The 27,644-nt window shown below is 37.4% G+C and overlaps 1 protein-coding gene across 1 annotated transcript in view; it reads left to right on the forward strand.

The window, feature by feature from the left end:
• Positions 1-27,644, forward strand: part of LOC150106614 (beta-hexosaminidase subunit alpha-like) — a 261,896-nt gene that overhangs the window by 15,687 nt on the left and 218,565 nt on the right. The window contains exon 2 of the mRNA XM_090393228.1: positions 20,584-20,710. Coding sequence (XP_090249354.1) covers positions 20,697-20,710 — 14 coding nt within the window. The 5' untranslated portion in view covers positions 20,584-20,696. The remainder of the gene's footprint in view (positions 1-20,583; positions 20,711-27,644) is intronic.

Consider the following 27,644-nt stretch of genomic DNA (forward strand, 5'->3'; position numbering starts at 1 on the left):
GAAGCGAATTTATATTAGGGAAAATACTCTTTAGCAAGCATGTACGTCAATTATTTACTGTATAAAGTGTTTATTGTATTTATATCAGCAAATATTTGTTGAAATTTGCCTTCGTTTTTTGCCAGGAAAGCGCATTAAAAATCATAACTGTGTTAATCTCAAGCTGAGCACTATTTTCCCGTGAGTTACATAATACATAATTAATATGTAATGCTAGTAACTAGTAACATTACTGGCTTAACGGGTGAAGCAAAAGCTTTTCATATTCCCGGCTATCTTAACAGAGACTGTGAGTAGAAAGAGTTTATGAGCTATATTGCTCGCCCTGAGTGGGCTAGGAGATTAATCCTCAGTGAGGGGGTTTAGGATGGCTTTAGGTCTTTTGTGCTTAGAATAGTCCGTTGCATCATAGTCAGTGGCCAGTTGGATCAGTCTGTTAGGATGCACAGTTGCCTTTGAAAAGAATTTGGTTGCTATAGTCCGCATGAAGGTGTAAATATAGGGGACCTCCATGTCGCGGTGCAGTTGGGCAGTTCGAATGAACCATGGAGCGCCCAGGATCATTCTAAGACACTTGTTCATTAAGATATTTGAGTTTCTTCAAACTCAAATATCTTAATGATATTTGAGTTTGAAGTACGGCTCCAGGCCGGTGAGGCATAGGTGAGTATTGGACGAACCATCAGTTTGTATATGAGAAGTTTGATTCTGGTGCTCAGTTTACTGTTTCTGTTTATTAGCGGATAGAGCTGGGCTATGGTTTTGGATGTGTTTGCACAGAGAGTTTTGATGTGGGAGTTGAAAGTCAGTTTACTGTCCATTACTACACCGAGATACTTGATCTCTGTTTTCCACTGAATTTTTGTGTTAAAGAGGAGAATATCTTCTTTGGGAAGCACTGATCTTCTAGAGAATAAGACGGCTACGCTCTTCTGAGGATTCACCTGGAGACGCCATTTGGCAAAATATTGCTCTATTTGCAGTAGGTTTTCTTGCAGTTTCTTGATGGCTAAGTGAGGCTTTAATGATCTGGCCAATATCGCTGTGTCATCAGCGTAAAGAGCTTTAATTGAAGATAATGGGTTGTGTGGTATATCATGCAGGTATAAGGAGAATAGGATTGGTGCTAGTAAGGACCCTTGTGGAACTCCAGCCAAGATGTGTTTCTGTGAGGACACTACTCCACTTAGTCTCACTTGCATGCGCCTATCGCAGAGGTACGTCTTGATGAGTTGAATGATTCCGATTGGGACACCGGATGATATAAGCTTGTATAGTAAACCATAATGCCAAACCTTGTCAAATGCACTGGCTAAGTCTAGGAAAACAGCTCCAGTGCATTGGCGCCAGTTAAAACCTGTAATGATGTGTTCCACCAATCTGTGTATTTGTTGTGTGGTACTATGCAACTGTCTGAAACCAAACTGCTCCTCAGGCAGGATGTTTAACCAGAGTACAGAATCTTGAAGCCTAGTAAGAATTACCTTCTCAGCTATTTTTCCGAGATTAGAGATGAGACTGATTGGTCTGTAATTCTGTGGCAGAGTGGGATCCTTTCCAGGTTTATGAATTGGAACAATGTATGCAATTTCCAGTAGGAAGGGAAATACTTGTAGTGAAGTATGGAGTTGATTATGTTTGCCAAATGAACAATAGCTTTGCGAGGTAGAAGTTTTATAACTTTGTTGGAGATACCGTCGGGTCCAGGAGCCTTTTTATTTTTGAATTTCTGAATAATAGCATATATTTCAGCAGGTGAGGTGGGTGTGATTTGAGTAGAATGTGTGGGAGCAGACTTGAGCGAATATCTGACATTACGGTGTATCTTGTAGATATGACTAATGTCAAGGTGACCGTATGCGGGTTTGCATTGATTTTCAAGATGATTTGCTATTGCCTCAGCTTTATCAGCATCAGTGTGGATGAGACCTGAATCTGTTTGCAGAGGGGGAAGAGGTTTATTTTTGTTCTTGATCTTTCGGATAAGATTCCATACAGAGTGGCTGTCAGTGGAGATGGAGGTCAGTTTTTCTTCCCAGAGTTGAGTTCTATGAGCTGCGAGTGCATCTCTCACTGCAGAATTTAACCTATTTCAGATTCGTTTATCTTGTGGCGCCCTAGTGTTATGGTATCTTTTTCTAGCCTTATTTTTTTCCCTAATCAGATTCATAGTATCTTCAGGCAGGTGGTTGGACTAGTGGGTGGTTGCAGGGGTAGTAACTGCTGCACAGGCTGCTGTAATCTGTTCTGTTAGATTTTTGACAGCTATGTCAATTTCCTCTTTTGATTTAATGATGGGAACAGGACCGATATATTTTGGGAGCACCTTGGAGAGCCTTTCCCAAGGAATAAATGAGTGAGGGGTGGGGATAATTTTTCAAGATTTCCTAATTTTAACCGTATTGGATTATGATCTGATGATAAATCATCGATTGTTATTAAATTGTATTGGAGTCTGATGTGCTGCAGTATGGCTATGTCCAATACATCGGCCCTACCATAGGTGTTGTGATGGGTGGGATCAGCAGGGCCTATTACGTGAAGGTTGTTGAAATCAGCATAGTTCTGTAGTATCTGTCCATTTTTGTTAGTGGAGTGGCTATTCCAGGTAGAATGCTTGGCATTTAAATCCACTGCCACAATGGTAGGCTCTCCAGTGTCAAATATGGCGTTCAAATCAGAAGGTAGTAATGCTTTTTGTGGTGGATGGTATGCTGCAAAAATTTTTAATTTGCCTACTGAGCACGTGAGAATCTCGATGCCAGTGATCTCGAGATTGGAGGTAGTAGGAATGTTTATGGAGTGATGAGAGATAAAATTTTTGATGAAAATTGCCGTGCCTCCATGTCTGTGGGTTGATCTGTCAGTTCTATACGACTGATATCCATAAATTTTGGGATTGTCTGCTGGTCTTAGATGCGTTTCATTTATTAATAGAAGATCTGGCCGATGTCTGTGGGCAAAATTTTGGAGTTCTAGGATCTTATTTCTTAAGCCGTTTGCATTCCAGGCTATTATCTCTAGGGCTTCTGGTTTTAATTTTTTACCGTTCATTAGTGAGCGCTGAAATGATGACCTGAGTGTCTTTTAGAAATCTGTTCGTAGAACTTTGTGAAGGATTAGATCTGCTGAAATCTAATAGCATATTTGCCAGGGATGCGGTAATGATAGCTGTCAAATTTGGGCGTGATGGTGACTGTTCTAGGGATGTCTGTTTAGGGCGGGTTACATCCGCATATGTCCTGAACTGCCAATTTAGAGTCGTTTTTTGAGGGACCTCAGTTTTCAGCAGATGGGCTTCTGAGTCTTTATTCTGAACTTTAGGAGGCTGTGAAGTAGCCGCAGATGTAGGCGAGCTGATGGAAGGAGAGAATGGTCCCTCTTCAGATTTCCTGTTACGTGGATTGTACAAACATCCTCTGTAGTTGGATGTGTGAGGACCGCCACAATTAGCACATTTAGCTGGGGTAGATTTTGGTTTAGAACAGGTGTTCGTTGGGTGACCAACCCCACACTTCAAACATTTAAATTCGGCCCTACACATTTTCTGGGCATGCCCAAACTTTTGACATCTATGGCATTGCCCAGTAGAAGCTCTCTTCCTTAATGGTTCTACCGAGATTTTCAATCCACAGATGGTTGTCAAGTCATATATGTGTTTATAGGTTTGACTGATCTTGATCAGCACTAATGGCATTGGAGTCTTGTCCCTCCTGGTCATCCTGCTGACCTTGATTGGTGGTAAATCACTCGAGTGCAGGTCTGTGATGATTTCGTCGGTGGAGACATCCTCAGGTACGCCTCTAATCACAACCTTGAGATTTTTTTCCGAACCGAGTGAAAAAGTATGGTACTGAATTCCTCTGGAATTTAGTTCTGTTGTTAACCTACGATAGTCTGTGACAGTTTTAGGGTGAATTTTTACACCATCTGTGATATTCTTTGCATTGTTATATGGGATCTTTAGGTTGTTCATTATGCTCTTTAGTCATCCATTTGTTCTTCTCACGCAGGATAATCGGGGGGATCTTTTCCCTTGCGAAGGTAGGTGAGTCTGGGGCAGAGCCATCTTCTTCCATGACATCTATAATTGGTGATTCGGAGGTCGCAGTTTTGCGCTTTTTGCTTGCGCGAACCTCCTGAAAATCAGTGTGGTCAGTACGGGAATGATCTTCAGCCGTTGTTGTTTTTTCAGTAGCGTTGGCTTGGAGTAGTTCAAGAAGTTGAACGTCGTCCGTATCAACTTCTTGGATTTCATGATTACCTTACTTGGCCATTTTGTGTGTAGCAGATTTCCAATATGCTTAAAAATAGCCAGGAGCTGTTTGAAGGTGAGTTCCTCGTACGGCAGGTCTGTGGTTGGACCCGCGTTTTGTTCTGGAGAACAGGACATGCTTTCCATTTCTACCGTATTGTGATAATAGATAGTTTCTAAAATAATAACTGATGCAATGAAACAATGGCGATGCTGATGGCAGTAAGCCTAGCGTATCGCCGTTGTTTCGAAAAAAGGTTAACTTACCTACTGAATTAGTTTTTATGAGCCTATTCAAGAACCAAACCGGTTGACTATACCAGTAGGACTATTCACTGCCAGTAAAAATATTTGTTGAGTTCATTAAATCACATTTTATATCAGAATCGCGAATCATATGTATGAGCACTAGGCAAAACGCCATTTTTTTTTTTTAATATGTAATGCTTTTTTATGTAAAAATTTATTTTTATAGTAATTGCCACTTAGAGGGCTTTTGCGATATGATTGAAAACGAAATTAGTGAATTAATTGATGGGGAGATATATTTCAATTAGGAGGAATTGGTACAATTAATAGATGACGTCGAACTGGCGGGGAAAGTTCTGCCGAAGATTCTGATTGTGATGAATCCGTTAAAGAAATTAACAGAAGGATTGGACTGGGCAAGAAAGTTAGGAAGTTGTTTTGCGCATAATAATCCCTCAATGGCGCGCTCCGGAAAATTCACGAAGCAATTGGATATTTGTTTAGCTCCATATTATGAACTTAATAAAAAAATTGCAGCATAGCGGTAAGCAAGGTCTTATTACTGACTTCTTCATAACTAAACCAACCGAAGTATTCAATGAGAATTATATCAATGATGTCCAAGAGATTTCAAGTGATTATGACGTCATAAATAAAGAATATCTACGAAATGTTAGTTTTGAAGACCAGTGACGACAATTAAAATATGCACTTTATTTTATTTTGCCTAAAACATTTATGCATTATGTGCAACGAAGTTTGCGTACAATTTTTATAATTTTATACTATGTATTTGTTTCATAGTTTATATGTTTTCTTAACTTACATTAATTACCTGAATTAAATAATATTTTTTGTTGGATATGGCATTGTTGTTTATATAATAATAATTAAAAAAAAACGATTTCGGAACATAACCCTACTTTTTCTATGTGATTTGAGTCTCGCATAACGCGATTTATATAACGTGGCATTTCTATGGAACTTAACATCCGCGTTATACGAATGTTACATGTGCTTGTTTGGGAAGTGATGAAACAAGAAAAGGTCACTGCCAAAAATGGATACATGTGGAAGTATAAAGCAGGTGATTATAGGAAGCTCTGTAGTCAGTTAGCATCAGTATGTTGGGTAGATGAGCTGAGTGGAAAAGATATTGACAATGCATGGAAACTCACAAGACAGTATCTGACAAAAGCAATGTATGACTGCATACCAAGGGTTAAGTGAGTAAATAGAGTGGGAGTGAAATGGATTAACAGTGAAATCATATTGCTGGAAAAGAAAATGTTATGGAGGAGGTACGAGCCAGTTGGTGGTGATCAGATCATTGAAGAGTATAAGGTGCAGGCTAGAAAGGTGATGAGCATGGTAAAAAAAGAAAAGGTGCAGTATGAGAGGAGATTGACTGGTCAGGCCAAGTTAACTCAAGGGAATTTTTCTGCTACATGGCAAGCAAGAGGAAGAATAATTATGGCAGACTAACATTGGTGAATAGTCATGACAGCAGACCAACAGCAGCAAAGGATATAGTGGAATTATTGAATGAGCACTTTATCAGTGTATATCATACTGGTATAAATTATCTGGTACAATATACAGAAGAGAGGCAAGTATTAGGAGAATTGGAAGTGAAAGAAACAGGTATATCAGATGTTGGTTGGGTTAGATGTGAATAAGGCTGTAGGAATGGATGATATATCCCCATATATTCTTAAGGAATGTGCACCACAGTTGGTAGAGTTCCTAAGAAGTGGAAAGAGGGCAAAATAGTACCACTCCACAAGCATGGTTCTAAGACAGGTCTCCAACTATAGGCCAGTATGTATAACTGCAGCTGTGTCAAGGTGTTGGAGAGATTGGTAAGGAATAGAATACAGAATTGGGTTTATGGATATGGCATTCTTTATGATGGTCAGCATGGATTTGTAAAGGATAGATTCTGTTTTAGTAATTTACTTCCATTTTATGATAAGGTGACAAGTGTTAGATAAGGGAGAATCGTACACAGTGATATTGTTAGACTTTTGCAAAAGAGTTTGATAGATTACCACAGATAAGTTGGTGTACAAGCTGCAGAGGATTGGAATAGACAGTACATTGGTTAGATGGATCAGAGATTAGCTCTCTGAATGATACCAGCAAGTTGTGTATGATGGAGCAGTGACTTAAAAAAGAAGGATAATCAGTGGCATAGGGTCTTTGCTGTTTAACTTGTTTATAAATGATATATCATGTGGGCTGACTTGGGATCTTCAGTTATTTGCTGATAATGCAAAGTTGGGAAGAATTATAAGTAGCACTGCTGATGCTGAATCTCTTCAGGAAGATTTGAATAGACTTTTTCTTGGACAGAAAAGTGGGGTTGTAGTTTAATACCAATAAGTTTGAGGTGTTGCATTTTGGAGTGCAGAAATATAAGGCTCTGTACTATATCGATAGTTCCATACTGCAGGAAGTGGATGAGATTAGAGATTTGGGAATGATAGTTGACAGTAGACTAAAGTTTAGAGGGCATATTGTTAGTGTTGCAAAGGTTGCATATCATAGTGCTGCTATGATAAGAAGTACTCTAATATGCAAGGATAAGGAAGTGGTTATGCCACTGTAAAAGGCACTGGTCAGACCACACTTGAATTATTGTGCTCAGATCTGGTCACCTGTTTTCAATGTGATGTGGAGACATTGGAAAGTGTCTTGAGACGAGTGACTAAGACAACATCAGGAGTTTGGAATGCTGGCTATGGAGAGAGGTTGAAGACGTGGATTACTGAGTTTGGTGGATAGGAGTAAGATGGGTGATATGAAAGAGTGTTTAAGTTAGTGAGAGGAATTTATTAGATTAATCCAGAGGGGATTATAAAAAGAGTAGAAGGTGAGAGTGGAAGAACCAGAGGTCATTCCTGGAAGTTATGTAAAAGTGTGGTGAAGAAGAGTGTGAGGAGTAGATTTTTTACATGGAGTGTCAGTGAATGGAATGCATTACCAGAATGTGTTGTTAATGCAAGGAATGTTAAGGATTTTAAGATTCTATATGATAAATATGTTGTCAGTTGAATGAACCTCCCACAATGAGTTTGTCGACTCCATGGAGGGTGTAATAATAATGATATGTGACTCTCATGCACAGAAGGGTTATTTTTGGATCTCTAGTACATTCATACTCTAGGTGGGTTAAGGATTTTTTTTTTCTATTTTTTTTATTGATGTTATACATATTTTAGGTAATTTTATTTATTTATTTTTACCAGATCCAGAAACCCTCTTCTAGAGATCAAACATGGAACTTTTTCAAGCCACTTAAGGCCTTCAATAAGCAGGGCAGTGGTCTCATACCGGGCAATGAAATTCATCTCCCACCTAAAGAGATTCACAAACATCCATGCCCATCCCAGGATTTAAACCCATGACCTGTAACTTGGGGAAGGGAACGGATACATTTACCACTCTGCTAACCAGGCCAGCAGCCCCCTTATCCAACACATTCATCACTTTATTACAAAATGCAAGTAGATTATTAAAATAAAGACCTACCCTTTATAAACTCATGCTGATCACCATAAAGAGTCCTGTGTCCATCAGCCCAATTCTCTATTCTATTCATAACCAACCTCTTGAATACCTTCACCACAACTGCAGTTATACATATTGGTCTATAATTTGACACTTTAAAATCCTACCATTCTAGAACTGTGCTTTCAGAGTGATACTATTTTTCTTTGTTTCCACTCCTTGAGAACCTTTTCAATTGTAAGACTTATTAAATAACCAGGTCAGGTTCATAGTCAACTCTTTTGCACATTCCTTAAAAATACACGGCCAAAAAAAAGACTGTGGGGAAATGGATGACATATCATCCATTTCCCCACAGTCTTATTAACGTCTAATTGTTATTGAATAGATACTTGTGCCATGAGAGGTTTCTTCATTTAACACAAAAAATACAAGGGAAAAGTAATACTATTTATTTAAGGCCATATATTTCAGCCTGAATATTACGGGCATCATTTGCCAACAATAGTTCATTACAAAGTAGAACACGAACAATGGATTGATTTGAAAAATTCAGTGCTGTGTGATGTTATGCATAAAACAATGCAATGGCATAACTGAGGAAATATTGATAATTCATTAGCTGTTGAAAAAAATTATTGATATGTAATTGAAATAAGACTTCCCCATATCTTTGATAGAGAGAAGCAGTCATTCTGATAGATACAGACCACAACATTCTATGGTCTGAAACACGCCTACTTCTTTGATATCGGTATAAATATGAATGCTCGTTTAAAGAAAGCTCTGAGGCTGTACTTCACCATCCAAACTTAAATCAGAATGATTGCCTCTCTCTATCTAAGATATGGGGAAGTCTTATTTTAATCATCATCATCATAGTTTATTCACAATATGATACAATTGAAAAGGGAAAAGAAATTTACATCAAAAATTAAAGATTGTAAATTATGGTCATCTTCCAAGTCTTTCTCTTTATCTTGAGCTAACAGATGGAGTTTCTGTTAGCTCAAGATAGGATTGGAGTTACTGCTAACAGTAGATGTCAAATGGAGTTTGATAGTTCAGTCTATTGATGGTTTCACAGATGTATTGCCAAAATTATTGCTGGCCTGATTGGCTGAGTGGTTAGCATATCTGCTCTCTAGCCAAAAGGCTGCTCTTTCGAATCTCGCCATGGGCATAGATGTTTGTGATTGGCTGTGGAAAGACTTGTGGTGGTGGTGGGTGGTAGATGGCATTGGTGTAGTTGCAGTTGTATTTGGTGGATTGAGTGGTGGAGACAGAGAGAGAGAGATGTAGAGTAGGTATCCTCCCTCGATGAGTCATTGGATTCCATGGAGGTGTCATGTAATAATAATAATAATTATTATTATATTCAGTCTTCCTCTATGGCGAATGCCATCTTCTGGTTTGTACAGAATGAAGGATTCCAAAAAGGGTGAGACTTCAGGATGTCTCTGAGTTGATGTTCAAGCCATCTCATTTGTAATTCTTTGGCTGTATTTAAAAGTGGTTCTTGCTTAGCGAGATTTAGCACAGTACAGTTAGTGACGTGGTCCATCCAAGTGTATGCAAGGATCAGTCTGAGACGTAGTTCTGAAGGGGTTAATTAGATCTGTAATTTTTGCTGGCTGAGTGGTTAGTGTATCCACTCTCCAACATAAGGCTGCGGGTTCAAATCCTGCCGCAAGCATGGATGTTGTCATTGTCTCTGGAAAAGCTGGTGGTGGTGGTGGTCGGCGGTACATGGCGTTGGTGTAGTTGTGGTCAGTTGGTGGATTGAGTAATCGAGACAGAGTTGTAGAGTAGGTGCCATCCCTCGATGAGTCTTCGGACTCCCTGGATGTGTCAAATAATAATAATAATATATTTTTTTTTTTGGTGCTTAGGTTTAAGATGCTAGTACATCACCTTGCAAGACTCCTGTTGTCACCAGAAAGGATTCAGATGTTTCTGTTTTACAGATTACTGAGGTGCTGAGATTGTTTGTATGATTTTGGAGGGTAGACCATAGAAGCTTAGTTTTTTAAACATTGCTTCTCTATTAATGGAGTCAAAGACTTTTTTGAAGTCTATAAAGGTTAAAATGATATTATTTTAATCACATGTCAATAATTTATTTTTCCATCAATAATCTTTTACAATTCTCTAATACATTTTCCTCAAGCTAAATTAAATAAGATGGATGAAAGGACATCTTGTTTCAATCCTGTCTTAATAGCAAAAGGTTCATTTCTAATTGTATTAATACCATGTTTGCTGTCAACTATGGACTGTTTCTTTGGAAACTTGCATGATATTCATCTATATTTTCTTCATTGTATGGCAAGATTCTTTTTTCGATTCTTTCTCTACTACCATATTTGATAAGTTCAGCTACTTTTCTATCAGTTCCTGGTGCTTTTTTTTTTTTTTTTCTGAGTTACTTTATACTTTCTTCTACTTTGGCTAGTGAAGATTTAAATATTTCTGGGTGACATGTATGGTAAGTTTTATTTTAAAAAGTTTCAAAAGGTTTATCTCAGTTTGGGAATTGATTAAAATCCTTTCTCCACCTATTTGCTATTTTATTAACCTGTGTATGATCTAACCCAGTGGTTCTCAAACTTTTATGCTTATAAAAGAAATGTGTACATAACTGGTAATGGAAATGTGTACGTAACTGGCATACCCCTTGTATAGATAGATAAAACTATAGTTATAGTATAACAATGGGAATAAAATAAAACATTATATATATATACACACACACACACACACATTAAATTTTGTATTCACAAATTACATATATTGATAAACACAAAGAGTGACATAAACAATTTAACAAATCTTATAAAATTATAAACATTTTACTGGATAATCAATGAGATGGTTGTGCTTGTTTACGCTCGCACAGTTCATCAATGGTTGAGGTTATCTTGCTAAGGTAGAGTCGCAAGTCATCATCAACAGCCAACCTGTTTCTATATTAATTTTTTAAAGCAGTTAAAGAGGAAAAATCAGTTTCACATTGTTTTGAAAGGTAACAAATATTTGACTGCAATTTTTGACAAAGTCGGATATTCTGTTGTGTCCCAATTTATGATTTTTATTCTATCTAATAATTTCCGCTTATCTATGTTCTACTATTATCTATGCTCGAGATATCACCAAAATTTTTACTAATATCTAAGTTATTTCTCCCCTTAGTATCCCTAATATTTGTATTATACTGCGCCTTTTGGGACATTTAGTTTAAGATATATGCAAAAACAAGGAGAAAGAACTAAAATATGTCAGAAAATGTAACTATGTTGCAGTCGTGACACTTTATCTCGTTTCTTAACACATTAATTTCCCGCGTGATTAGGTTCGTAATTTTCAAGTGGTGCATTGGACAGCAATTTCAGATCATTCACACTATTTAACTATCCAAACTTAAGTAGCTTAACTAAACCATTTACTGCACTAACACATAACTATGACATTTAAACTTTCTTATACAATATAATAGACATGCAAAATTCTTAATTACTCATATAACATTAACACTAGCCAGCTTACTTTCAGTATATTCTGTCAGATACTAAAGTCCTAGTATTGTTTTCTTGGTCACTTCAACAGTTCAGTATTAGAATAATGATAACTAATACAGACGAATCCTAGTTAACACGAGATATAATTTACAGTACCTTTCTTTCCTGAGTTTTCAATATATGGGCCTCTATCTTTTTCCGATTGAAGTATCCTGGTATAACCTCTCCGATAATCTGCTTCTCCTATATACCCTTTTGAATTGAACTATGCCTATGTGGTCTTTACCTTTTGTTATTCAGGACACGCTTTGAATCGTCTAAATAACAGCTGTGCAACTCGCGACGTGGATATCGATTTCTTTACAGCTTTCCCTTTTTCGTGGTTGTCACTGAAGTTGAAACACAAAGAATATGCTTTCTTTTCCTCGACTATATGGCATTCTTCGCTTCTTACATAGGAAATATGGAACCAAAATTCTGCTCACTTTTGTTTCCGTGTTGTGACAACGGAGATATAACTCCAATCTCGCCACTCAGGAAAACACCGTGAAACCCATACGAAGGAGCTCGTGAAGAACTCTCCTGGAACAGAACCAAAAAACCAAAAAAAAAAAGGTCTAAAAGCCTAAAAGTCTAAAAAAAGCCTTGTGTGTGTGGGGGGGGGGGGGGTTCCAACCCTTTTATACTTGCTCTCCTAACGGCACCTTCCTTAACTTCTTTTCTCCGCCCCTACTTGATTTTACTTCACCGACCAATTAGGGGGCATTTTTCTGCCAAAGGTCCTTTGGTCAGCAAGCCCGTAACGATGTCTCAATCCGGGAATCGGCCCTGAGCGATAGTCTGTTGTTTTTCTTTTGCTAGCCTCTAACTTAATCCCCTTTCCAAAATTTCTCTAGGAACTTACTTAATATTTTAATCTCTAGCCTCTCACATACCATCTCTTATGACTAATCCTTTTCTGTCTTATTTAGTTAAATTTTCTCTTTTATATCATATTACAACATTAATATATTCTTTCTTTTTGTTAGTTAGTTCAACAAACACCTTTATATTTTATATATTTTATTGGATGCAAGAATTTTTCTTTTTCTTTTAATTAATTCATCTATTATCTTTTATGCAGGGTTTTTAATTTTTTTATTCTTCATGTTACACCATGATAGCTGAGAATTCTACATCCTTAAGATATCAGGTGTAACAATTCCTTCTCCATTCCAGTCCAAAAACTAATCAATGGTTTTTTTGGAATGATTGCTTTTTAAATTATTGTCACAAGATATCTCAATCAGCTTTTTTTTTTGGACAGTGGAAGCTTACATTTTTCCAAATCAAATGTGAAGAGGTGTCAAATCCATTCTCACGTTTTTATTAAGGGGGGGGGGGAATACTGCCTTATAAGAGTTTTAAGAGTGCTTAAGTAAATTATTATTTGTTGTCTGATGTCTTCAAAGTCTGCAATCATTTCCTCATTTTCTTTAAGAAATGAATCTAGTCGCTGAAATTGGTTACAGCTGTTCTTTTTAATTCTGTTTTCCTAGAGCCATTTACTATGGCCTCTGTTTTCTTCTCAACATAGAACACATCAGTGTTGTCTCCCTGCAATGATAAGCTCCAAATATTCATTTTTTCAAAAAATATCAGCTAAATATGCTAACCGTAGAACCATTCTATGGTCTCTTTCAACGAAAGGTGAGTTATCTAGTCTCATACGGAGGTGGGGGAGGATTCACCTGGAAACTAGGGTTTTTCGACCCCAGAACAGGCAAACCAGCATGTGAACACGCGTATCTATAGACATAGGACACACTGGGAGGCATACTGCCAACCACCTCATCCTCGAGACGGTTGCAGTTGCAAAGTCCACAGCTAAGAATCTTAAAGGTTCATGAAAGCTTAAGAAGCAGAAGCCATTCTAAGTCTTGTAGTCTCAAAAAAAGTTGAAACTCGCAGTCCATGAAAAAAAGGCATACTTCATTCTGGAGTTCAAATAAACGCCAAAGAACATTTCCTCGTGACAACCAACGTACTTCTGTGTGAAGCAGCAATATCTTATGCAGGCTATCCATTTCTTCACAGAGATAATTGAAAAAAAGTTGAGACTTCAATGGTTGGGTTTTGATGAAATTAACCATTTGTGCACTTTTATTCAGAACTCTCTTTAAATCATCAGGGAGAAATTTAGCTGTCAGCACTTCACAGTGAAGACAACAAAGAGTGAACATACATTCTAGTGCAACTTGTTTTATACGACCTGCTAGTTCTGTGATGTAACCACTCATTGCTTTTGTTCCGTCAGTACATACAGAAATACAATTTTTCCATTCAAGGTTGTTTTCAGCAAAAAATGAATCAATCATATTAAAAATATCCTCACCCATAGTAGAAGTCTTGAGAGACTTAGAAAATAAAATATCTTTAAATATTGCATGCTGGAATTTCATGCACAAAAACAAGTAATTGAGATAGCCCAGCTCAATCTATGTCTATCAACTCATCCACTTGTATGGCAAATCATGGGCTACATTGAATAGTTTGAATGAGTTGGTCCTTAATATTAGAGGCCATATCTTTAATTCAATTGGAAACTGTGTCATTGGACAAAGGAATGGTTCTCACAAGCTTTGTCTCTTTTTTTGACCAAACATAGGAGAAACTATTTCTTCTGCTGCTGGAAGAATGAGTGACTCAACTATTGTGTGAGCCTTTCCAGCTTTGGCAATTTGAAGGCTTACTTTGTAAGATGCTTTAAGTGCACTTTCATTTTCTTCTACACCAGAAAAATGCTTAATTATGGTTTTTCTACTACTGAAGTCTTCTAAAAGATGTTCAAAATAGCTTAAGGGCTTATTTTTTAAATGCTCATGTTTTGTTTCAAAGTGTCACTCCAAAAAAGAAACCGTTTCATAGAATTTTGTGACTTCAGAGCAAAAAATGCACTGTGAATTTGTTACTTCTAAATTTCTTGTCCATGTAAAGCCAAATTCTAAATATGATTAATGATATTTACTTTTTTTTTTTTTAATTTTTTTATCACTTACTTGTTTAACATTTAATGTTCTTTTGGTTACTGCTGAATCCACCTGTTTACTCACATTGGTTAAAGACATAGTCATAGATGTAGAAGTAATCAGCTCTGGCTCCACATTACTTTTCTTCTTAATTATCCATTTATCAAGACACTTTAGAAACTTGTTCATTTAACTTCACAGTAAACTTTAGACTAAAAAAGACAAGTGAAATAAATCGCAACAAATACATAGAGCAGTAAGAGGGCGCATTAACTCACTTAGAATGGATGTTTTGACTGGGCAATCAGCTGTTCGAGTGGGTTTGGCTCTCAAGTAGGGAAGGGTTGGGAGGGTTGACAAACATGTATAGATATGAACTATAGTGGTCCACTTCCTCACTCAGTTCTTAGAAATTAATCAGTACCAGTGTTGCCAACTTAGCGACTTTCTTACTAGATCTAGTGACTTTTGAGCTCTCATGGTGTACCCTTCAAATTTTAAACCACATACCCCCCCCCCCCCAAGTGGTACATGTACACCACGTTGAGAACCCCTAATCTAACCAATGCTTTGTACAGTGGTGCAGCCACCTCTGTAGTTCTGCTTGCCCATATGCTTCTTATTATAAACAGCAGTGCAATGCAGTGTGTAGTTTTTGCAGCATTTACAGTGTGCTTTCTGAACTTCAGGCCTTTCTTATCTTTAATTCCAAGATCTTGAAGCACATCCTCCTGAAGCAATTTCACCAATAACCACATAGTCTAACAGCTTACACTTATTATCATTATTAACAGTAAAACTGTAAATCCCTAATACATCCAATCTGAAAGTCTACTTAAATTTTCCTCAATGGGGTTGACTCATCATCCTTTCTTATAATTTTTTTCAACTTTGCATCATCAGCAAACAACTGAATATCTCCTATCAGTCCACATGAAATATCATTAATGAATAAATTAAATAGCATGACCCTATGAACAGATGATCCCTGCAGCATGACACCCTTCATTTTTTCTGGAACACTGTCTCCTTCATACACAACTTGCTAGTATCATTTAGAGAGCCTGCCTCCTATTCATCTGGCCAATTTGTTTAATTATCCCCATCTCTCCTAGCTTATATTAACTTATTATGAGATAAGTTAATTGTCTTTCTGAAGTAGACAAATACCCCTGTATATGATTTGCTCCTATCCAATGCATTTATAACTTATGAAATGCAAGTTGATTGTTAAAACAAGACTATCCTAGGCATACTAATGTACAGAAATCTATGTCCATTTACCCAGTTCTGTATTTTTTTCTCAGTCATTCTCTCCAGTACCTTAAGCACAGTTGCAGATATATACAATGGTCGAGAATGGAAACCTCTGTCCTAACACCAGTTGTGTGTTATAGCATTAATTGCTTTCTTTCTACTCTTTGGAGATCCTCCATATTCACAAGTCTTGCAGTAGCAACTTCATTAAATTAACTGGGCAAAGGCATAGTCAGCTTTTTTTCCACGTTTCCTAGAAATACATGGTATGTATGGTTAGGATCTGATAATAAGTGATATGTTTATCATATCACATTCTCACATCCTTATTAATATCTAGAGCACTCACCACTTTACACTTTTGGCTCTTTCACTTCCAGTCCTTCTAAGCATTTGCCTTTTTCCAGGTGTTGCATGGTATCATTTATATGAGTATGATATACACTGAGAAAGTGCTCATTGAAGAAATCCACTACATTCTTTGCTATGTTAAACTCTTGTTCAATTTAAATTCTTGTTCCATTGTATAAGGCTTTGATTAGGCCACACATGGACTATTGTGCCCAGATTTGGTCACTGGGTTTTCAGAAGGATGAAGAGATGTTGGAAAGGGTCCAAAGGCGACTGACTAAGGTAGTTTCTGACCTCTGGAATGTTGAGTATGAGGAAAGACTGAGAAGATGTAATTTGCAGAATCTGGTGGAGAGAAGGAAGAGGGGAGATATGATAGAGACCTACAAGTTGGTAAGGGGGTTGTTATAAGATCAATGGTGGAGAAGTTCTGCAGAGAATAGTGGGAGATCAGGGGAGAACCAGAGGTCATCCCTGGAAACTGTATAAAGAGGGTGTGAGTAGGGGAGTGAGAGGCAGGTTTTTTTCGTGCAGAGTTGTGAATGATTGGAATGCCTTGCCTGAGAGTGTGGTGTCTGCAAGGAGTTTGAGTGTGTTTAAGACACGGTATGATGAGATGTGTGTGTGATAAAAGGACCTCCCAGATGAGTCTTTGACTCCATGAGGTCTTGTTTAATAATAATAATAATAAACCTATTATCATAATCATCCACCACAGTTATCAGTGTCTGTAATTATTCTATTTCATGCTTATCATATAAGCACCAGAATTCACTTCAGTTTCCTTTGAGCTAACTGGCTAATCTTCTCTCAAATTTCACTTTTTCTTTCTTTATCATGCTTGTGTCGACACAAGACTTTTCTAGCCTGCATTTTGTATCCCTATGGATCAGATCACTACTGATTGTTTTTCATTTCTTCCATAACAACTTTATCTACACAGCATAATTTCATCTGTTTCATTCCAGCTGTATTTTGCTTGGTTCTTGGTATACAATTGTACATTACTTATGTCTGATATGTCCTAAGCAATTTTTGTGCTCCTTTAACTTCCTTTTCTAACAGCTCACCATCCTAGTTTCCTATGATCAACTGCCTTCTAGTTCCACACATATCCTTTCTTGACAGTAACTTTCCCCTTTGGGCCACTGCCTAACAGTATCTCATGATCATTCTCACTAACTACTGTTCAGTATTATGACACATTCAGAACTATATCCTGTGAAGCTGTTACCAAATTCAGTATTCTAAACCTTATGTTTCTTCCATTGTACTGCTTAGGGTATTTATAGAGAGGCCTACATGTTGCTGGTTATTCATAACAGTGCTTTGTAGTAAACAACACCAGAGGAAAATAAATAATTGATTTATTGAACTTACTAACATTTTGTTGGATTATTAACCAGCATGTTCAGAGACATTTTTTCATTATCCTTTTGTGTGCATGTTCTTTTGTACAGTCTGCTTAACAGATGACCCCTCTCCTACAGACTCACTCCAGGTCATTTGCTTACTGATATTTTATTTCTACCATCCTTTTAAATGATATTTTCATGGGTTTAACTAGTCATCATCATTGTTCCTCTAAGCAGTAAAAGCATGAGCAGCTGCTGGTTGACACCATGCACAGCTCAGCTGCAAACTCACTAAAAACCAGCTTCTCATCCTCCTTTTTTTTTTTTCCCCTGTCTGCTTCTTTCCATGGAATAGCCTTTCACATACCATTTTGTCTAAGGTCTATGACCTCCATTTGTTTAAGCTGCACATCAGTGGTCTTAACTACTTCAGACTCATAACACCGTTATGTGTCAGGTTTTGTGACCTCTCATGTGTTTATGTAGTTATTATTAAAAACAAAAATGCATCAATACTAATCATATTATTATTATTATTACACCCTCCATGGAGTTGGCAGACTCATCGTGGGAGGTTCATTCAACTGACAACATATTTATCATATAGAATCTTAAAATCCTTAACATTCCTTGCATTGACAACACATTCTGGTAATGCATTCCATTCACTGACACTCCATGTAAAAAATCTACTTCTCACACCCTTCTTCACCACACTTTTACATAACTTCCAGGAATGACCTCTAGTTCTTCCCCTCTCACCTTCTACTCTTTTTATAATCCCCTCTGGATTAATCTGATAAAATTCTCTCACTAACTTAAACGTCTATATCATATCACCTCTCACTTCTATCCACCAAACTCTGCAATCCACATCTCTTCAACTTCTCTCTCTCTCTTTATAGCCAGCATTCCAAACTCTTGATATGGTCTTAGTCACTCGTCTCTGGACCCTCTCCAATGTCTCCACATCACATCATTGAAAACCAGGTGACCAGATCTGAGCACAATAGTCCAGGTGTTGTCGGACTAATGCCTTATACAGTGGCGCAACAACTTTCTTATCCTTGCATGTTAGAGTACTTCTTATCATAGCAGCACTACGATGTGCGACCTTTGCAACCTTTCTAAACTTCAGTCTACTGTCAGCCATCACTCCTAAATCTCTAATCTCATCCACTTCCTGCAGTACGGCACCATCAATATAGTACAGAGCCGTATATTTCTGCACTCCAAAATGCAACACCTTGCACTTATTGATATTAAAACTACAACCCCCACTCTTTTGTTCAAGAAAAAAGTCTATTCAAATCTTCCTTAAGAGATTCAGCATCAGCAGTGCTACTTATAATTTAATTCTTCCCAACTTCACATCATCAGCAAATAACTGAAGATCCCCAGCCAGCCCATGTGATATATCATTTATAAACAAGTTAAACAGCAGGTGCCCAAGAACAGAACCATGGGGCACGCCACTGGTTACCCTTCTTTTTTTGAGACATTACTCATCATACACAACGTGCTGGTATCATTCAGAGAGCCAATCTCTGATCCATCTAACCAATATACTGTCTATTCTCATCCTCTGCAGCTTGTGCACCAACTTATCATGTGGTAATCTATCAACCTCTTTTGTAAAGTCTAAGAATATCACTGTATATGATTCTCCCTTATCTAACATACTCTTCACCTTGTCATGAAATACAAGTAAATTACTGAAACAGGTTTACAAATCCATGCTGATCTTCATAAAGAATGCTATGTCCATCAACCCAATTCTGTATTCTATTCCTTACCAATCTCTCCACCACCTTGACCACAACTGCAGTTATACAGACTGGCCTATAGTTGGAGACTTCTGTCTTAGAACCATGCTTATGGAGTGGTACTATTTTGCCCTCTTTCCACTCCTTAATAACTACCTGCTGCAAGACTTTCATTAAATAACTAGGTTAAGGGCATAACCAACTGTGGTGCACATTCCTTAAGCATACATGGTGATATGTTATCCATTCCGACAGCTTTATTGACATCTAACCCAACCAATCTGATACACCTCTGTTTCTTTCACTTTCAATTCTCCTAATACTTGCCTCTTTTCTATATATTGTATCGGATAGTTTATACCAGTATGATATATGCTGATAAAGTGCTCGTTCAGTAAATTCACTATATTCTTTGCAGCTGTTAGTCTGCTGCCATGACTATCCACCAGTGTTATTCTGCCATAATTATTCTTCCTCTTACTTGCTATGTAGCAGAATAATCTTCTTGAGTTTACCTTGGTCTGACCAGCCAATCTCCTCTCGTACTCCACCTTTTGTTTCTTTACCATGCTTGTCACCTTTGTAGCCTGCACCTTATACTCTTCATGGATCTGATCACCACCTGTCTTGTACCTCTTCCATACCATTTATTTTTCCAGCATAGCTTGCTTGATTTCGCTGTTCATCCATTTCACTCCCATTCTATTTACTTGCTTAACCCTCGGTATGCAGTCATACATTGCTTTTGTCAGATACTGCCTTATGAGTTTCCATGCATTTTCAACATCTTTTCCGCTCAGCTCATCTACCCAGTGTACTTATGCTAACTGACTACAGAGCTTCCTATAATCATATGCTTTATACTTCCACATGTATCCATTTTTGGTAGTAACCTTTTCTTGTTTCATCACTTCCCAAACAAGTACCTCATGATCACTCCCACAAACTGGCCTCAGTGTCAACACTTCATTAACAACTACATATTGTGAAGTTATCACCAAATTCAAATATATTACATAATATATTTCTGTTAATATATTAGATAATAATTACATAATATATTAGATAAAAGACCTCATGCAGCAAGGAATATTAAATGAACTTTGTTCATTTCAGCTGCACTTATTCAGTGTAGGAAATAAATGAACAAAAATAAGAATAACTATTTTTGTTTTGAGAATTTCTTGTGATACAAACTGGTATGAAAATTTTCTAATAACAGTGTATACACTGTTATTAGAAAATTTATTAGAAAAAATAAGCACTTATTTTTTGATAAATATATCTTATCAATAAATGTATTGTTTTCAGTTTTGGAACTTGCTCTTCGTGATAAATAATCTAAGTATCAGTGAGACCTCAGCTATTTAATCTGCAGTACTCTTTCTCAACTGCTGATCTCATTTAACATCAGGACAGCAAAAATGGCAGTAAAAAGGTAGGTTCAGTGTTGAAATTTAACAGCATGATAGTTTTTATGATGAGCTTCTAATATTTTATGATAAGAAAGTGGAATTCAATTTTTAATTGGAATTACTGTGATAAATTCAGTTAATTGCCTTATGTAGAATAAAGAAAAGATTTAAAATATTATTTGTTAATATACCAAGTTAAATTATTTCCAAGTCTAAGAATATTTGTCAGCTGTTTCAACCTAATGATCACTTTTTTGTTGTCATTAAACAAGCATTTCATTTCCATGTATTTTCACAATATTCTTGAATATCAGATATGATTGGTAATTTTATTTCTTTGGATTTTTTTTTTTTTTTGGTGAATCTGTTACTTGATTCACAGAAAAAAAATTATAATTTCCCAATTACTTATTTGTTGATTTATCACTACAAAATGTGGTTATATGCCACATATTGATTACTGTGCACAGATCTGGTCACCTGGTTTTCAAAAAGATGAAATTGCGTTGGAAAAAGTTCAGAGGCGATTGACTAAGGTGGTTTCTGGTCTCTGGAACGTAGAGTATGAAGACAGATTGACAAAATGCAATTTGCAGAAATTGGTGGATAGAAGGAGGAGGGGGGATATGATTGAGACATATAAGCTGTTGAGTGGTTATTACCAGATTAACGTTGGGGAGGTTTTGCACAGAATGGGTGAGGATAACAGGAGAACAAGAGGTCATTCCTGGAAGCTGTATAAGGAGGGTGTGAGCAAGGGAGTGAGGAGCAGGTTTTTTGCATGGAGAGTGGTGAGTGATTGGAATGCTTTGCCCGAGAGTGTGGTGTGTGCAGAGACAGTGAATATATTTAAGGCACAGTATGATAAACTGTGTGTATAACAGTGGACCTCCCACGATGAGTCTTTGACTCCATGGAGGTTTTTATAATAATAATAATAATAATAATTATACTATTATAACAAGTATTATTAGTTCTATTTAGGTTACAGCACTTTATTTCTTCAGTTTTGGATAAGGTTAAATTTCATAGAAATTTTGTTAATCTTGTAAGAGCAGTTTCGTTGACTAATATAAAATTAATGATTGGCAGCAAAAAAAAAAATATGTGTGAACCTGCTCAGCAACACAAAATTAGTTTAGTTTTTAGGATTGCCATTTATAATATTTTTGTCTTATATACCGCAAAACTGAAGTATATTTTTATTACTGATTTCCATAAGATGTTGTTAATCATCCCAGTACATTGTTTTTACCAAATATATTGTTGGTTGCATTATCAGCAGTCTGTTGTGTAATGAAAATTGTTACATTAATCTAGCTCCTATAACTTCAACTCAGATAATAAATCTAACAAAAATATATATTATTAACACCAGATTTCCATGAAATCAAAAGAGTCATTGCAGAAGATATAGTCATACACAAAGTCAAACAATGCTTAAAATCATTCAGCATGTCCTCATTCATCACACCCTCAGGCAGTGCATCCTAATTATCGACCATTTTCCATGCACAGAACTTGCTCCTTATTCCCTTACTCACACTCTCCTTATACAGATTACTTTCCAAAGTTGACCTCTTGTTCTACCTTGTCTCCCGTTCTCTGAAAAATTTCTTTCGCATTAACTTAATAATAACCCATACCATTGTATGTTTTTAATATATCTCTCTCCTCCCTCTTACTCCTATTTATGAGGCTCTGCATAGTATTTTCCTAAATCTGTCTTCATATCCCCTACATTCTGAAAACCATTTGCCACCTTTACTCAATCTTCTCTGAATTGTTTAAAATACATCCTCATCCCTATTAAATGCAGGTGACAAAATCTGTGTACAGTAATATGAATACAGTAGAACCATAATCTCTTTATTTCTGCATGCCAAGGTCCTCCTCATCATTGCCATGTATAATCTGACTCACTCCAAAAGCCCTCCTTAACTCAAAACTTTCATATCTTGGTAATATACTAACAGTTTCTAGCTCTTCTTGCAGCAATCCTTTCGTGCTGTATTTATCACTACTTAAATCATTTGTTCCTACCAGCAGTTAGACATAAATGTATTTCATTGTCCATAGCAATTGCACTGCCTGGTCTGTAGCAACACTCACCATATATTTCATCCTAGTAGCCTCACTTTGCATCAGGATCAGATGGCCTGGAACTGACTGCTGTATGGAACATTACATTATTACTGTTATTATTTTTCATGAGTTTCTACTGTAACTGGACTGAAATCTTCGGATATCATTAGTGGTACCCCCCCCCCCCAACACACACACACACACTCCTCTCCTATCTTATCCTTCTAAAAAATGCTATGCCCTTTACACTCGATTCCATTTACTATATTTGACTCTGAGAGGAGCCAGATTTCACTAATGCTTACAATCTTAAGCAACAAATTATCCCCCTCCCCCAATTTTTTTTTTCTGGATGCCTCTGGTGTGTGTGTGTGTATAGGCATGAAAGTTTTCCTTCTGGTTTTTTTTGTATTACTTACATCTATAATCTGCTCGGTCCTGTTGAGCCACTGTCTCTTGTCTCCCCCATACACACACACATGCACTCAAAAAGTCTAAACCAAAAGCATGCAGATCCAACCCTTTCACCAGACTTATAATTTGGCATATTATTAACTTTCATATTGTTATGATGTTTGCATATCTTAGCTGAACTTACACATGCACTCACTCACCATTCCTACCATCATTATCTAGTTTCCCTGACTCTGTGAATTAGGTTTCATCATGATAAATAATTTCTTCAGGTTCTAGTTGCAAATCTATTCAAGTGCAGTCCTTCGTATGCAAGTCTTTTCTAAAATCAGACTCACTCCAAAAGCCCTCCTTCTGAACTCAGAACTTTCATATCTTGGTAATATAACAGTTTCTGTCTCTTCATGCATCAATCCTTTCATATCTTCTTTCATGCTGTATTTATCACTACTTAAATCATTTGTTCCTATGAACACTACCATCTCTTTTACATTTCATTTCTGTTTCCTGATTGGATTCGCTATATCCTTAATTTTTTCTCCTGCAAAGCTTGAAGTAGTAACTGTCATCAAGCACAAATTTAATGAGTGAATCACCATACCGTGTTACATCTTTTTTGTTTTTGTACATTCTAATTGAATTACTTCATTATTATATCTGCTATAGACCAGGTGATGGAATAGATGGTGGAGATAGATGCATAAGCAAATCGAAGAAATGAGTGGAAGAAGGATAATTATTATGAGAGATTTCAACTATGGTAACATTGATTGGAAGGAGGAGAGGACACATCGGAGGAAGGAATTGGATTTTATACGGTTGTTAAGGAATAACTATCTGTGACAGTATGTAATGGAAAATACTAGGGGTAGAGAGTGACTATATTGCATCTCAGAATTTGGCTGTAATGAATATGACCACGTTGCCACCAATTGGTGAGAGTGATCATAAGGTCTTGACTTGGGAGGTGGCTAAAGGTGTGGAATTTACAATTAAGACAGGGTACATGTGGAATTATCAGGCTGGTAAATATAACAAGCTTAGGAGTTTGATTGGTTCAGTGCCATGGCATGTAAAACTGTAGTATCAAAGTAAGAAAGAATATTTATACCATTTTAAGACGAAACAGAAATTAGGAAACTCACCAGTCAATAAAATATTACTTCCACTGTATAAGAATAAAAATTATAATGAAAATCTAAATAAATAATACATAGATGTATCCCTCTTTTACCTTTACGGTGCCGTAACCATTATACGAGGATAAGGTGGTTGGCCTATGCCTCCCAGTATATCCTATGTCTGTAGACGCATTATGTTCTCAAGGCCAATTTGCCTGCTTGCTGGAGGAAAAATCCCATATAAACTGGTAAGTATGACAAGCTTAGGAGATTGCTTGGTTCAGTGCCATGGCATGTAAAACTGCAACAGCTGGATTTTGATGGTACATGGGAGGTGATTAGGGAGTGTTTGCAGGAGGCAATGTCTGACTGTATTCCTAGAGTCCGAATTGTAAATCAAGTAGAGGTTAAATGGATGAATAACACCATTAAGCTTGAGCTGCATAAAAAGAAACAACTGTGCAGGGAATTTAAGGAAAAAAGGTGACCTGCAGGCACATGGACGATATAAAGTTCAGGCCAGAAGGGTAACGAGTGTGGTAAAAAAAAAGCAAAAGTGGATTATGAAAGAAAATTAGCCATGCAGGCTAAAGAGAATCCCAAAACGTTTTTTCGATATGTGGCAAGTAAAAAAAAATTGTATATGACAGAATGATTTTAAAGAATGCCGATGGTAGGGAGGTAACCGAATCAGTTGATATAGTGGAATTACTGAGTGAGCACTTTTGAAAGATTATATCATCCAGGTGGTGATATTGCAGGAACGATGGAACCAACAGTTTATACGGGAATTATGGTGAATGAAGTGGAGGTGAATAGTCTATTACAAAACCTCAATGTGAATACATCTGTGGGATTAGATGGTATACCAGCTCGTCTCATATGTGAAGCGGCTAAAGAAATATCAGTGCCCTCGACCATTTTGTTTAATTTTAGTCTCGGGTCTGGGTTAGTCCCTCGGGACTAACCCAGACCCGTGGAAAGAGGGGAAAATAGTTCCAGTGCATAAAGTAGGTTACAAGACTGCTCTTGTAAATTACCAACTGATCATCATATCAGGAGTCGTTGTCAAGGTCTTGGAGAAAGTAGTCAAGAGGAAAATACAGAAATGGATAGGTGAAAATGGGATACTGTATTGGGGAACAGCATGGTTTTTGTGAAGGGTAGATCATGCCTCAGTAACTTGCTCACATTTTATAACACAGTGATGGCTGAACTTGATAAGGGTGATGGCTTTACAGTGATTCTGCTGGACCTTGCTAAGGCTTTTGACAGGATACCACATGGAATTGTAATCAGTAAACTGCAGCATATATGGTTGGTGAGATGGATAGGAGGGTGGTTGATGGAGAGATATCAGAGAGTAGTTTATTCAGGAGTAGAGTCCAAAAGATGGCCTATGACTAGTGGTGTGCTGCAGGGTTCTGTTCTTGGACCACTACTGTTTAATTTGTTCATTAACGATATAGGAAAGGATCTGAATGGAACTGTTCACTTGTTTGCTGATGATGCAAAGTTGGGTAGAGCAATAGTGAATGCACAGGATGTCAAAATTTTGCAGGATGATTTGGATAGTTTGGAGGACTGGGCTAAGGAGAATAGATGTCAATTTAATGTGGCAAAATGTAAGGTTATGCATTTTGGGGTGAAAAGATTAGCAGCAGAATACCACATTGGTGGAACTGTACTCCAGGAAATTGATGAGACCAGGGACTTGGGAGTGTTGGTGGATAGGGAGTTGAAGTTTAGGGGGCACATTGCAAAATTGGCTAAATCAGCTCATCAAATCACTTGGTTACTGAAGAATACTTTGACAAGCAAGTTATTATTCCTCTGTATCGAGCCTTGATAAGACCCCCATCTAGACTATTGTATGCAGATTTGGGCACCAGAGTTTCTTCTTAATGGGGAGGAGGTGGAAACAATCACAACCATATGCCTGGGAAAGGAGTGTCCATGCTTCAATTTCCGTCACTGACATGAGGAGCTTAGGATCTTTCTCAGACATAGCCAAGGTAGCTGGTCTTGTGCGAGGACTGCAGGGTTTTTCTCCCCAGTTTTATTATTATTATTATTATGGGAAACTCCAAGGAGTCCTTAAACTCATCGATGGAGGCCCTAACATCATGCTAAGAACAACTGTTCAACATTCACACAGTATCTATCATACCTTGCCTTGAACTCATTCACAGTCATGGCACCCACAACAGACTCTGGCAGCTTATTCCACTCATTCACCACTCTCTCCAAGTAAAAAACCTAGCTCTAACAACCTTGCTAACCACACTCTTGCCCAGTTTCCATGGATGGCCCTAGTCCTCCCACCACCAGTTGTGTTCTCAAAAATATCCTCTGAATTAATCTTATAGAAACCTTTCGGTAATTTGAATGTCTCAATCATATCACCCCTTTTTTGCCTATTAACCAATTTCTGCAACCCACAAATCTTCAGCCTGCTCTCATAAGATTCATTCCATAGATCTGCTATCATCTTCACCACTTGCCTCTGCATCCTCTCAACCTCTTCCCCATCAAGATGAAACTCTGGTGCCAAAATCTGGGCACAGTAGTCAAGATGGGGTCTTATCAATACTCGATACAGAGGAACAATAACTTGCTTGTCTCTGCTCGTCAAAGTATTCTTCAATAACTAAGTGATTTGATGAGCTGATTTAGCTGCTTTTGCAGTGTGCCCCCTAAACTTCAACTCCCTGTACACCAACACTCCCAAATCTCTGGTCTTGTTAATCTTCTGGAGTACAGTTCTACCAATGTGGTATACTGCTGCTAATCTTTTCATCCCAAAATGCATAACCTTGCATTTTGCCACATTAAATTGATATCCATTCTCCTTAGCCCAGTCCTCCAAACTATCCAAATCATCCTGCAAATTTTGACATCATGTGCATTCACTATTGCTCTACCCAACTTTGCATCATGAGCAAAGAAATGAACACTTCCTCTCAGATCCTTTCCTATATCGTTAATGAACAAATTAAACAGTAGTGGTCCAAGAGCAGAACCCTGCAGCACACCACCAGTCACTAGCCATCTCTTGGACTGTACTTCTGAATAAACTAATCTCTGATATCTCTCCATCAACCACCTTCCTATCCATCTCACCAACCCTATATCCATCCCCATATGCTGCAGTTTACTGATTAGAATTCCATGTGGTATTGTCAAAGGCCTTAGCAAGGTTCAGTAGAATCATTGTTACCCTTATCCAGTTCAACCGTCACTGTGTTATAAAACGTGAGCAAGTTACTGAGGCATGATCTACCCTTCACAAAACCATGCTGTCCCCCATACAGTATCCCATTTTCATCTATCCATT

The sequence above is a fragment of the Typopeltis vanoorti genome, chromosome 5 (assembly GCF_054136105.1).
Source record: "Typopeltis vanoorti isolate ZY-2024b chromosome 5, IOZ_Tvanoo_1.0, whole genome shotgun sequence".
NCBI lineage: Eukaryota > Metazoa > Arthropoda > Arachnida > Uropygi > Thelyphonidae > Typopeltis > Typopeltis vanoorti.